Source organism: Amphibalanus amphitrite, unplaced genomic scaffold (assembly GCF_019059575.1).
Source record: "Amphibalanus amphitrite isolate SeventyFive unplaced genomic scaffold, NRLGWU_Aamphi_draft 001625F_arrow, whole genome shotgun sequence".
Taxonomy (NCBI): Eukaryota; Metazoa; Arthropoda; class Thecostraca; order Balanomorpha; family Balanidae; genus Amphibalanus; species Amphibalanus amphitrite.
This window is the reverse complement of record NW_024883118.1, coordinates 84,789-98,834: the sequence shown is the minus strand read 5'-3', so window position 1 is coordinate 98,834 and position 14,046 is coordinate 84,789. Positions and strand designations below refer to the sequence as shown.

The 14,046-nt window shown below is 58.0% G+C and overlaps 1 protein-coding gene across 1 annotated transcript in view; it reads right to left on the bottom strand.

Moving 5' to 3' along the window:
• The window catches only part of LOC122374247 (UHRF1-binding protein 1-like), a gene marked incomplete at its 3' end in the record, with an annotated part of 69,446 nt that overhangs the window by 34,648 nt on the left and 20,752 nt on the right, over positions 1-14,046 (bottom strand). Inside the window, exons 3-5 of the mRNA XM_043352872.1 lie at positions 11,667-11,868; positions 2,348-2,533; positions 1,738-1,963 (exon numbers count right to left, since the gene is read on the bottom strand). Coding sequence (XP_043208807.1) covers positions 1,738-1,963; positions 2,348-2,533; positions 11,667-11,868 — 614 coding nt within the window. The remainder of the gene's footprint in view (positions 1-1,737; positions 1,964-2,347; positions 2,534-11,666; positions 11,869-14,046) is intronic.

The following is a 14,046-nucleotide window of genomic DNA, read 5'->3' as shown; positions in this document are numbered from 1 at the left end:
ACACGGCCTGTCCTGTGCGAACGACGCGGATGGAACGACTGACGAGCACAGACACACGTAATACGGACGCCACAGAGGTCCCTAGTCCACGCCCAACAGACCAGTGGGCCCAGCGGTGTCGCGCGTTAGCCAGGTCAGCCATTCACCAGCGAAACAGCGCGGAAAGGCTTGCACGCCACGCGGGCAATCGCTTAGCAATCATACTAAATCGCTCAGCCCGACCATAAAACTTTCCTGACAACGGAAACTTTTCGGCGGCGGAACGGACACGTCGCCACAGGGCGCGTCCACTCGAGGCCGGGAGGTCCCGCCGGGCCGATCCGCCGGGGACACAGCGCTGGGCGAGCGGCCATTAGCAGCCATCGGCACACTTGGGAGGGCCGTGTTACCCAGCGGCTGTTAGGCAGACGGTTCGTGCCACTACAGCGCGCTCCGACGCGTCGGGAATCTTGAGTTCTCTGTAACGAGGTACCGCTGCCGTTTTTACGGAACACAATGGTTATTACCGCCCGGAGCCAGTTACCGTTGCTGGTATTAGATCCACCCATCCCGGCTCTAATAGTGGTCTGATGACCGCGCCTCGGTCGGCGGTGCTAAAAATAACCGGCTCACCTCTGCCAGCCCTTTGTGCCCGGCCGTCTCCTCTCAACTCACTAACAGACCCACGCCATCCAACAAAACCGAACTGATAAAGCCAAACAAAAGACATAGCGCCGCCAAAGATCGCCCGTATCTTCCGAAAGCTCTCCCAGGGGACCTCTCTGAAGGAACTCTACCTTCGCCTAAGGGCGATAACCCTCCCCATCGCCGGCCAGCGACGCCCCCGCCCCAGCTCCACCCCCGTGTTGGCCGAGCGGGGAGGGGAGCGCGATAAGCTCAGACGATGGGAGCCGGGACCGGAAAGCCAGCTGCCGTGCTGGCTGTGTCGCGACGCGTGCCCGTTTCAGCACGCGAGCGGAACGGGAAGGGAGACGCAGCACGGACAGATCTGTGTTACGATATACAACTGAACTACCGCTGCTGTTATTATGAGATAGAATAGTTCCGCTTGCACAGCCAGCTGGCCACCCCACCATTGTTCTTCAAGCACTGAAGTGAGGGATAAAAGGCTGTCGGTTTTGGTGGCGAATTTGTCCTTAGCTGTAGCGGCGCATTGATGGTATCGGATGCTTTGAAGGCGACTTTGATTCCGAATGCTGCTGGACTGGCAAGCAGCCGAGCTAGTATCTTCGTCAACAGCTAACCACGTCAGCTGTGTTTGCTAATGGTTGACACTGTGACAGCATTAACGTCGGAACGTGCACGGCATTGACATCGCGTCATGAGAAGTAGCGTGACATCGAGTAATGAGGGGGCTGGACCACTCAGTGTATGGAGGCCTATAGCACACTGGCCAGCCATTCGGCAATCGGCCCGCCTGTTGGAGGCAGTATGAGCCCAATGTGAGCTATATCACCGGACGGGCTGGTGCCATCACAAACTACCGACCGAAGGTAACTGTCCAGGCTTTCCAATCCAATTAGTAAGCTCAACTCAGACCATGCATCTTGATCATTTTTATCACCTGAGACAGAGGATCAGACACTTTTTGTCATTTGAAGTCACGACAAATAAGCCTGACGGCTGACGGATTACCCTCACCACACAAAAAGCTCGCAACTACACAAAACTGCACCTGAAAATAGCACCCACGGCCGACCACCAGCCTATCCACCCCACTCCCGAGCCGCCACTCACCGTTGATTTTCTTTTTGATGACGATACGGCAGTGAGACTGGTTGGTGATGAGTCTGAGCGGCGACAGGCCCTGGTCCAGGGTCGAGCGCGCCTCCATCTTCACCGTCTGCCACTGGAGCTCTTTGAAGATGAGCACCTCGCCGCGGTCGGGGTCCCGCAGCCGCGTCATACGCAGGTCACTGCGCTGCCACGAGGGCGACTTGGACTCGAGCACGATCCGGGATACCTGCCGAGGCGGGAGGGGGGGGGGGGTGAAGATTAGGGTCAAATTGATGAGGCTGTGTCAAACATACAATTGACTGCACGCGCCACTTGAAAGGTTTTAATAAAAATGCAAATGGCAAGAAATGCGGCCATGTGAACCTAGAACGACATAAAAGCGATAAAAAGACAAGCCATCGTCCATGAACCCAGAGACTGAGAGTCACCAGCTCATACAATGTTCCATGCGATGCGAGCACGTATAATCTGAATTTCCTCCCCAGAATTAAGTTAAAGTTGATTCGATTAGTGATTTCATAGCGCTAAGTTCAGCCTCCTCTTACCACCACCTTTCGTGCAAACAAAACAGAATAGCCCCGGCCTAGCCCCGGCCCGATGAACTACTCGCCTGCACGGAGGCCTCGAAGGCGTGCGACTTGAACATGACGCAGCAGGAGTTGACGGTGACCGTCATGCCGTCGATGACCTTGTCGGAGAAGCCGTAGCGGCCGCCGGACGCGTAGGCCGGCTGGGCGGCCGCCATGGGCCTCAGCTCGTCACAGGTCTCCATGGCAACCTGTACCTCGTCCAGACTCTGCCGACAGACGCGCACAGAACATACAACACACATGGCTTAGTATTCTCTGCTGCTAGTGCCAACGGTGCAAGCAGAGGTGAAGAAAAGAAGCGCAATGTACTATAATCGTAGCTGAGTCGATCAGATTGATTTGTAAGGATTTCAAACAATTAAATCTTCCCATATGAGGTTATCAGGTACGGCTCTATTACAGCCAAATCCATTCAATCTGAGTAGATTGTTGGGTATGTATGTACACAGCACACAGCTGTTTCGCTCAGCGACCAAACATATCACGTCCTGACATATAAAACAAATAACAAGGGATACGCCGTTTCACAACGAAACAATCATAACGTCACATAACGAATGCTAACAAGTAACAAGCAATATCCATTGATTATCCACTGTTAGCGAGCAAATAGGCATTTTCGATATCTTCGCAAAGACGGCCGGCGCTCGGAGCGCGGCGGTCGGTCCGCCGCGCCACGCCGCTCACATATGTGTCATCTGGCCCCTGTCCTGGTTCTCATGCCCACGTGTTGTGCGTACCACGAGGGCTGAGACGGGACGGGGGCCTGACAGTCTTCGACGGGACTCCACCGGTGCGCGACGGCCCGGTGCACGACGTGGCCGACGTGGCCTTACGTACGACGCGGCCACGGGGCCCTACGAGAACGATTCAGTGAACCGCATTTGTGACCGCCGTATTTTGTGCATTTTAACCGTTTCCGTTTCAATCAAGAATAGACTTTTTCATATATGAACAATAACTTTATGGTCCTCCGGGTGACGAGAGAGAACGAGTACGAAAACGAGTGAACGATCACGAGCACGCACGAACATTTCCGCATCGAACGGGTGAACTGAACGACTCTCGCGAACATTCTGGTCCTCCGGGCCGGATATCAGTGAACTAGTGTGCGAATGGATTTACAGTGACGACGCGGTAGTGTGAACTGTGAGTGCAATGTCTGACAAACGGTCACGACATGCCAGTGATGCGAAATCACATCAAAGCCGCCGAAGCTCGTATCACACGAGGAGCGAGGTGAGCTTCAGCACGGCGTCCTCCGGTCTCAGTGAAGCCCGCCGACGAGCTGCACTTAGCCAGCTCCAGGCGGAACAGGCCCAGCGCACCGCCGCTGCCAAGGCTGAGCTGGCCCGGCGTCAGGTGGAGCAGGCCCGGCTACAGGCGGAGCAGGCGGAGGCGCAGGCAGCGCTGCAAGCTCAGGCGGCGAAGGATGAAGCAGAATGCCGCCAGCTGGAGTTGGAGCTGCTGGAGCAGGAGGAGCGGGGTTCGCAGCTCGCTCGTTCTTACGCTGCACCATCCGGCGCCGGCCTCCCGGTGGTTGCAACAGAGCCACCGGCGCAGGTATGCGTGTCTCGACAGACGGACGAGTCGGTCACGCGCACCCGACAGTGGCTGACTCAGTCTCAGCTACACGTGCCACCAGTGGATACGGCTCCCGTCAGCGCTGTGCCTCCACCTGCAATGCGTCTGCAGCGCCCGTCCAGTGACGACAACCGAGCGGTCCCGCATCTGCCGCGCATTACGCTGGAGAAGTTCGGCGGCTCTGCCATCGAGTGGCCGCGGTGGATAGCCCTCTTCAAAGCGCTGGTGCACGACCGCGCTGATCTCACCGACGTGGAACGGCTAACCTACCTGCAGACTCACCTGACGGGGCCGGCAAAGGAGTCTGTGCGCGGCATGCTCTGCGACGCCAGTCTCTACAGCACCGCCCTGGGTGAGCTGGAACGAGAGTTTGGTGACCCGTCCCGTGTGATACACGCCACGATGAAAAGACTCCTCACAGCGCGGCCGGTGAAAGATGGCGATCTGTCAGCGCTGACAGAGCTATCTCGTGAGCTCCACACCGCGGTGAGCGTCCTACAGTGTTTGCACTACGAGCACGACCTCGCTGCCGCCACGAACGTCACCACTGTGACTGGGAAGTTACCAGCCACCCTCGCCTGGAGGTGGGGCGAGCACATGGTGGAAAACGGCATCACTCGTCCGACGCTCGTCGATCTGTTGTTGTTGTTGTTTGTTCCCTCCAGGTCGACCTCAGTCGACTGTAGCCTGACGGCTCTGCAGGGTCCTGAACGCGGCCGCCAGGGCCGCGACAACTCCGTCGCTCCGCACCTCTTCCCTGTTGGGTCTGATTGTCCCGGTGAGTCGCAGCCTGGCGCCCATCAGGGCCGGGCACTCGACCAGGACGTGGTACGGAGTATCCGCCGTCTCTCTGCACAGGGGGCAACGGGCACCCTGGCAGTCCACGTCTTCGCACTGCGGGCAGTGTCGCGACGGGTTCCGGCCGATTCGGTGGAGGTACTGGGCGGAGCCTGACCAGTGCCCCGCTCGCAACTGGTGCACATCCACCGCCTCTGCTCGATCCAGGTGTCTGACTGGTCCCGGCAGCTTCGCTCCCATGAGGCTGCGGTACCATCCGCGCGGCCAGTCGCTGACCCACTGGTCCCGCGCCGTCCTTGCCACCGCGCGGTACACCGTCATGGCGTCGACGGGGACTTCCTCTTGGTCCAGTGCTGAAGCTTGCTTCGCCAGCTCGTCCGCTCTCTCGTTCCCGGGCAGGCCGCAGTGGGAAGGTACCCACTGTAAGTAGGTACGCCTGCCGCGGGCCGCCAGCTGTTGAAGCGCCGCCCAGATTTCTCCTCCTATGAGGGTTGTTTGGGTAGAGGGGCCACCCCGGAGTGTCGCCAGAGCTGACTGGGAGTCCGTGCATATCACGATCGGCTCAGGAGGGAGGGTTTGTCGGTCCAGCAGGAACTTCAGCGCTTCTCTGAGGGCTACCATTTCAGCACGGTAGCTGGAGCAGACGTTCCCCGCCGGCACCGTGAGTAGGTGCTGCTGGCCGTCCGGGTCCTCGATGAAAACGCCAGCGCCGCCGTTTGTGATGCCTCCCTCCACCGAGCCGTCGGACCAAACCCAAGTCGCGCACTGTGGCAGACTACCTAGGTGACAGGTCGCCGCGTCTCTCTTCTGTGTGGAAGTCGCATTCAGTGGTAGTGGTCCCACGTCCAGGCTGATGGTGACCCCGCTCTTCACTTCCCACGGGGGGACGCTCGCCTGCGATACTGGGTCGATAGGGGGGCCGACACCGGCCGCCTCCCACATCTCTCGTCCCAGGGTTCTCCAGCCCGTCACGGATCTTAGACGGGCCGGGGCGTCCGACGCGGCTACTCGATGGAGCGGCTCCTCCGGGGGGAGCGCAGTCGCCTTGGCCAGGAAACGCGCAGCCAGTGTCCTTCTCCTCACCGATACCGGGAGAAGGCCCGCTTCCGCCATGAGCGCGTCCGACGGAGTGCTGCGAGTGCACCCCGTGACGACTCTCGCCGCTGCTCTCATTTCCCTCTCCAGAAGTTCCACGTGGGAGGGCGGCGTGGCAGGAAGCCAGGCTGCTGCGGCATGCTCCAGGGCTCCTCGGACATAGCCGCTGGCTACTGTCCGGAGCAGGTCCTCCTCGAGGCCCCAGGAGCGTCCGGACAGCTGACGCAGCTGCGCGATGCGTGGGCGGACCTTCTTCCTCAGCTTATGGCAGTGGGGGCCGAAGTGGAGCAGACGGTCTAACTGCACGCCGAGTAGGCTGATGGAGTCCGTGGCTGACACTGTCTTCCCCGCCATCTTAATCTGGCAGTCGACTGCGTCGCGGTGCCACTGTGACAACACCAGCATCTGGGTCTTCTCAGCTGCAACGACCATCTTCGACTTCTTTGCCCAGGCGAGAAGGACGTCTGCAGCCCTCTGGGCCCTGTCCTTGGCTATCTGGATGGAGTTCCCGGCGCACAGTGCTGCGGTGTCGTCCGCGTACATATACGGTGAGACACCGGGGATGTCGCGGAGATCTTGCACGAGTGTCGCCGCCCATAACAAAAACAGGGACGGCGAGAGCACACTGCCCTGGGGCAGGCCCGCTCTAAACACTCTCTCCCCGCTGAGCACCCCGTTCACCTCTACCTTGACTCGACGATCTCTGAGCCACTGCCACACCCAGTTCACCATGCAAGCCGGGAGGCCCAGTTCCAGCAACCGCAGTCTGAGGAGGCGGTGGTCGACTTTGTCGTACGCCCTCGCAAAATCGAACGCGAGGAGGACGTACTTCTGCGCTGTGGCGCCGTCTTGATGGTTCTGGTGTCTCGGTCGGGGGAGCTGCCACCCATCTTGTACCTCCTGCACGAGGCGGCCGATGCTGTCCTCCACAGAGCGGTGAGCTCTGAAGCCCACCTGCTCCGGCGGCACCATGCCCCTGTTCTCGCTGAGGTAGGTGAGCCGGGCCAGGATCAGTCGCTCTGCCAGCTTCCCGACGTGGCTCGTCAGGGCAATGGGACGGTAGCTGCTGAGGAGCCTTTTGTCTTTCCCGGCCTTGGGGATGGGAATCACTGTCGCCGCGCGCCATTCTCTTGGGACTTCTGCTGTCGCCCACGAGGTGTTGATGAGACGTAGCAGGGCGTCACGCGCGACAGGACCGAGGTGCCGCAGCATCTCGTTTGAGATCCCGTCCGGGCCAGGGGCTTTCTTCAGCTTGGTTTCTCGGATGTGTTGAGCGAGTTCTTCAGGGGTGAAGGGCCCACAGCAGCGCCCGGCCTCTCTGTCTCCTTGACATTCCGCACAGCGCTTGAGGGCGGGTTCTTGCAACTTCTTCTTGACCTCTCGGTCTATCTTCGTTGCTCGGATCTGCCGGGACACATGGGCGTACGTCCTGGCAAAAGCATCCGCCTTGGCGCGGTCGGTGACAAGCAGTCGGCCGCCGTCCTCCATTGCCTGGCCATCTCGCTGTTCCTCATCCGTTGACTTGTCCCACTTCTTTAGGAGTTTTGAAACTCTCCCCAGACTGGCTGGTCGGTTCAGCGTCTCAGAGACGAATTGACGGAAGCGATCACGGGACACTCTCCTCTCCACCTCCGCCGCCCTCTGTTTCGCCTCCGTCCACCTGGTCCTGGACCGCTCGTTCCCAGGCTGCAGCAGGCGTCGGGCCTCCCGGCGCTCCGCTACGGCCTCCCTCAGCTCGGGGTCGAGTGCCCACGGTTTGGGGTCCGCGCGGGCCCCGCAGGGGATATGCCGCACGCCCGCCTGACGTAGGGCCGTCGAAAACCGGTCGCTCTGGAGCTGCGCCGACTCTCCCGGAGTCCCGGCCTCAAGGAGGGCCGCCTCACAGGTGTCGCGGAACGCAACCCAGTCGGCCTTGTCGTAAGCCATCCTCGCCTTGCGGATCCTGCGGGGTTGCTCTCGAATTCCGCGCATCTCCACCACCATCGGCAGGTGATCGCTCCCGAGGTCCGGACCGATCCACCACCTGCTCCTTCGGGCCAGGGCCGATCCACACACCGCCAGGTCGGGCGCGGACTGACCTCCGGAGCGGTAACTGGCGAAGGTCGGGTCGCCGCTGTTGAGTGGCGCCCAGTCGATCCTCTCGAGCCAGTCCGCGATTCGCGTTCCGACCCGGTCTGCAGCTTCGCAGCCCGAGTCCCAGGAGGGGTGGTGGGCATTCAGGTCACCGACGATGAGTGTTTCGTCGTCACTGGGCAGGAGGTCCGGGTCGAAGTTGTCCTCCCGGTCATCGTTCGTCGCTCTGATTGGCGGTCGGTAGATGTTCAAGATACGAGTCGGGGTGGGTCCCAGGATGCGTACCCCACACAGCTCTGTGGAGTCGTCGGTAGCGGCCAGAAGGTTGTCGATGACGGGGGTGAAGGCCAGGCCAGCTCGCACGTAGATGGCCACGTCGATCTCGACGAATGGCTTCGCCGTCATGTGTCAGCTGGTCGGTTGGCCTTGAACGTGACCACCAAGCAGCTGCCGAAGGTCGAGGCTAATGACGCTGAGTGCCGCCCGAGACGCGTGTTTACCACCACGTCGGCGCGGCCCACGCCGGCGGCTGTAAAGCGGGAGAGGACAGCTGCCATAAAGTCATCAGCGGACGGACACAGTGACTGGTGTACCATGTGTCAGCAAACACACGAGCTCCAGCACTGTGACGAATTTCTCGCGCTGACTGTGAGTGAGAAGGCAGAGTTCGTCGGCAGAAACGGACTGTGCTTTAACTGCCTGGGTCGCGATCACATCAGCGCCACGTGTCCCAGTGATGCACGATGTGACGCGGAGCACTGCGGCAGGCGTCATCACACGCTGTTACACAATGGAGGACGAGTGTTTCCGCTGCGCGATTCCGATGATGGTACGCCGTCATCTGCCAAACATGTCGGCACCGCATCGGCCGAGCCTCGCAGTGATGTTCTCCTGCAGGTGATGCCCATCACCGTAAATGGGCCGGCAGGTAGCCGCACCACGAACGCACTCTTCGACCTGGGCAGTCAGGTCACACTGATCACCGACGACCTGTGTGACCGGCTCGGCATCTCAGGGCCCACCGACAAATTGGTGCTGAGTACGCTGAGTGGGACCCAAACGACGACGTCACGACGCGTATCCTTCGCCGTCGAGGCTGTGGGCGGCGACGGCAGGGCACACCGTATACGAAACGCCCAAACGACGCCGACGTTAAACGTGTCAGCCAAGGCCATGGACTGCACAGTAGCAAAGGAGAAATGGCCGCACCTTGCCGACCTGGATCTCCCCAGCGCCACCCACGGCCCAGTGGAGGTGCTCCTGGGAACCGACGTCATCGAACTTATTGTGCCGCGGGAAGTGATCGAGGGACCGACGGGAACGCTGTGCGCCGTAAGGACGCTGTTGGGATGGACGGTGACCGGGCGGGCGTCGGAACGCTCGGTGCTCGATGGTGAACACGTTGTCAATCACGTTCGTGTCAGTGATAAAACGAATGCAGTCGCTGACCTTCACACCCAGGAATCATCAGAGACGACCCAGTGGTGTCACGCAGCCGAGCCGCCGGGCCCGGCCGACATCTTCAGCAGAGGCGGCCCGGGGACGGACCTCGCCCCCGGCGGACCGTGGATACGAGGTCCAGCTGCGCGGTCCGGCCCGGCCGCCCTCTCCGACGACGAGACGAGGGTGACAGCGTGCGTCACCGAGCGAGCGGAGCCGGTCGTAAACGGCAGTGACTTCTCGTCCTGCCTCATGGACTCCGGCGGCCTGCTCAGAGTCGGTGGCCGTCGCTGGAAGCGGAAGAACACGCAGCCGCAGGATCGCCCCTGGCGACGCCGGCGGCGAGAGGGTCTCCCCGCGCACGCCGACCGCACACTGCATGTCGATCATGGACACGACCGAGGTCAAGGTTGGCGAACTAGTGCGACTGACCGACGTAAACGTACCGTGTGGACACCGGCCGATGGGACGAGCGGAGTGTATGACCCCGGTGTAGGCGGTCGTATCCGCGCCGTGGATGCGACGACTGCCACTGGTCGTTACAGGCGGCCAGTCTCTCGTCTCTGCCGTCTCGAGTGCGACGGCGACGAACAGTAAACGGACTCGGAGAGATAATGTGCGGCACGGGGGACGGCTAAAGTGAGTCGTCTACGACCGCACTGTGCCGCCGGCGAGCAGTGTGGAGATCGGAGCGTTTATTAGTGTTTCCTGCGCCCACCATTCGCGATGCCAACGTGTGTGTGTGTGCGTGAGAGAGTGAGCCGCTCATTCTGTCCGCTGCGAATGGTCATTTGTGTTGAGTGTTCAGCCATTAGCTATCAGCTGTGAGCCGTGTGACAGTTCTTGGACGCGCTAGTAGTTTACGACCTTACGAGAGTGTAACATAGCAGTGTTAGATTAGTTTATGATACGCACCGTGTTAGCGCTATTGTACGTCCGCGTTTGTTCGCTTCGCCGCTTCGGTAACATAATGTGTGTCGTGTTATACATTGTGTGATGGGTGTTTGTTGTGTGTCGGCCATGTGACGGCAATGTCACTGCCGACAATGCCTCTCGGCCCAGCGTGTGTAGTTTACGACATGCGTCAGTGTGTGACGGCACCCGGCTGCCGAGACCGCGCCGTCACCAGTTTTATGACTGGGTGATTGTTGGCGGGGATAATGCCTGCCTCAGTCAGACATTGTGTAGTGCGTAATGTGCATTGTATGTGAGTGTATGTATATCGCGCATGTTGAACGGATCGTTACGAGTGTGTGCGTGCGTACGGGACGCTTGAACGATTGCTCGCTAGTTGTTGGATTTTCCGCGGATGATCGCGAAAAACCGGGCCGGCTATGTTAGCGAGCAAATAGGCATTTTCGATATCTTCGCAAAGACGGCCGGCGCTCGGAGCGCGGCGGTCGGTCCGCCGCGCCACGCCGCTCACATATGTGTCATCTGGCCCCTGTCCTGGTTCTCATGCCCACGTGTTGTGCGTACCACGAGGGCTGAGACGGGACGGGGGCCTGACAGTCTTCGACGGGACTCCACCGGTGCGCGACGGCCCGGTGCACGACGTGGCCGACGTGGCCTTACGTACGACGCGGCCACGGGGCCCTACGAGAACGATTCAGTGAACCGCATTTGTGACCGCCGTATTTTGTGCATTTTAACCGTTTCCGTTTCAATCAAGAATAGACTTTTTCATATATGAACAATAACTTTATGGTCCTCCGGGTGACGAGAGAGAACGAGTACGAAAACGAGTGAACGATCACGAGCACGCACGAACATTTCCGCATCGAACGGGTGAACTGAACGACTCTCGCGAACATCCACACTCTCCGAAATGATAGCTAGGCTTCCAATGACGCCCCTGATAGAGCTGCTATAGCGGTAATATGACACCTGGGCAGCCAAAATCGATACTAGATACGCACTAACTAATCGATACGACTGCACACGTGTGTTCCCCGTTTGCGGAAAAAACACGACACCGCCGAGGCCTGCATCTCCTCTCCCTCCCTCCCTCTGCCTCCCATTCTTCTCTCTCTCTCTCTCTCTCTCTCTCTCTCTTTCTCTCTCTCTCTCCCCTCTGTTTCTCTCCTCTCTTTCTCTCCCCTCCCTCGCTTCCTCTCTCTCCCCTCCCTCGCTCCCTCCTTCATCTCCCCCCCCTCTCTCTCTCTCTCTCTCTCCTCCCTCGCTCCCTCCTTCCTCTCCTCTCTCTCTCTCTCTCTCTCTCTCTCTCTCTCTCTCTCTCTCTCTCTCTCTCTCTCTCTCTCTCTCTCTCTCTCTCTCTCTCTCTCTCTCTCTCTCTCTCTATCCCTCCCTCCCTCTCCATCCCTCTGCCCCACTACACATAGTACATACCACATAGATGGGCACCGACTTGAGCTTGGTCCAGTGGATGCGCACGGTGACGCGGTTGCACCAGACGCGGGTGATGCGCATCCAGGCGGGCAGCTCCAGCAGGTCGGTCATCACGGCCTCGTTCAGCTCCAGGTTGGACATCTCGCCCTCGCCGCGCATCGTGCTGATGTTGATCTTGTCCGCCGTCAGGTTCTTGGCGAATCTGTCAGTGAAGAACAGAAGGAAATGTGTCAGACGGGTGGCAAACAGAATTAGGTGTGGCTCATTGATAGCCAACACACAACGTTATACGAGGCGTAACAAATGAATTTATTTTGGCTGTCACATTTAAGCAATGTATAATTGCGATTATTATCCTGTAAGATAACGCTACTATTTAGCGGACGAATATGTAGATGCATCAAAATCATAACCCAGCAGTACAGAAGTCAAGCCCTCATTAGGTATGAACAATATCTACATCATCAGCATTCAGCAATCAATAGCTGACACTGCAAAATGCAAACAAAATAACAGCGATCAACAGATGTCCGACAGGGCAAGGTTCACGGCCTGTCGTTTCACAACACCAGCCTATTTTTATCCAAGCCGTTGATTCGTAGCTATGCACGGCTGATTCAAAGATGCCTTTGATAGTTCCTAGCGCAACGTGCCACGAACATATTTTTGGGGTGCACAAGCCTTGGCTCAACAGCGGCTGCAAATCCCAGCATAGCCCGCAAAGTATGCACAGCGTAAAACTAGCCCAATCTTGGAGGCAAATATTGTCCCTGCTGCAAAGATATGCCCTATACGCGTGACACGCAACACCTTTTGGGGGTAAAATGCAGAGAGGAATATTTTCCCAGCATGATAAAAATTAGCACCATCAATCATTCAAATAAAATGAGTAATTGATACTGCGGCCATTTTAGCTAAGAAGTAAGCGGTTTCAAGTTTTGCGACAGCTGCGCCCTGACAGAGCTGTGACCAGTTGCCAATATTCACGTTCGCCGAGCACCTGGTAACAGGACATGACCAAGGCTGTAGAACTCCGGCATGACCTTCTTCCGGCCGGTGATCTCACTGCCTCACGACTCAAGTCTCTGACTGCGCCCAGCCCAGCCGGCTGCCCAGTGGACGTGCATTGGCCATTAACCTTCAGCTCGGAGCAGACTCACGGCCTTCCTCACAGCGAACGGCAGCTGCGTGGGAAAGGGCATTGTTTGCGGCCCGTAGGCCACGAGTCCTCAACGCTGTCGAGCTGTGACGACTTGCAGCTTTAGATCTGGGCATTTTGATGTAGGTCCGGGTCAGGATAAGGATTTTTTGTCAAAACGTTGCAGCCAAGTCCTTAATTACATTTTCTATTGTTATCCCATCTTATCATGCCTTATTGATTAGGTCCTCTCCTACTTCCAAGAACTGGCTGCTCTTCCCCCAGTTTTATTATCACGCGAACTCAGCAGCTCACGAATATGATACTACCACGAGCAATCCTCAAGCACTTTGCAGAAAAATAAAATCGCAATTTGTGTCTTGTAGATGCTTTTCGACAGTCGTTCAGAAAACAATTAGCGCACCCGTCCCTGGATGACGTCTCAATAACAGCCCGTAAAACTCAGTGGGACGCTTCACGACAAACCAAGCTCAGAAGCACGACGAAGCCAAGGCCACAGGTTCGGTGGTCCAGAAACAACGCGTGGTAAACCAGCCGAGAAATCGATGTTACGCAAAGTAGCCGACTCAGTGAAGCGCACAATTTTAAAAAGCTTCAGCCCGGTTATGTGAATCAACAAACATAGTATGCTACTGAGCATCTAAAACAACGTTCCGATGCCCAGCTGTTCGGCCAGGACCAGAATACGGAGCATAGCGATGTCTTTCAAAGCATGGAAATTCATGCACAATGTCGAGATACCAGGTTGTAAGCTCTCCGCAGAATTGTGACCGATCTATATGCTATTTGCAAAGGCCTCTACGCCGTGCTGCGGCAGCTCGGACGGCAATCGGAGGCTAAGCAGACAGCTTGACCTAAGGGTCTGAGTGTCCATTCGGGAGCAAAGCCGGGGGGGGGGGGGGTAATGCAGAAAAATCTGCTACTAGAAACATCACACGATCACAAAATGGTATTTCGGGGTTAGTTACAAAGTATCATTTGTATTTCTTGCAAAAATATTTCACGTTATGTTTTAGACCATGTGCCCAAGCAGTTTCCATTGCAACTCATACACATTTCGAATAAAACATTAATTTCTCCAGAACATTTCAGTGCATCCCATGACAAGCGTTAGCCCTAAATATCCTGGGCCAAATCCCGGTCCGAGGATGGTCACTGGCCATCCCAGGCCCGACCGCGGGCCGAACCGTCGACCGCCGGCGGCTCCGGTCAGCGCCAGGG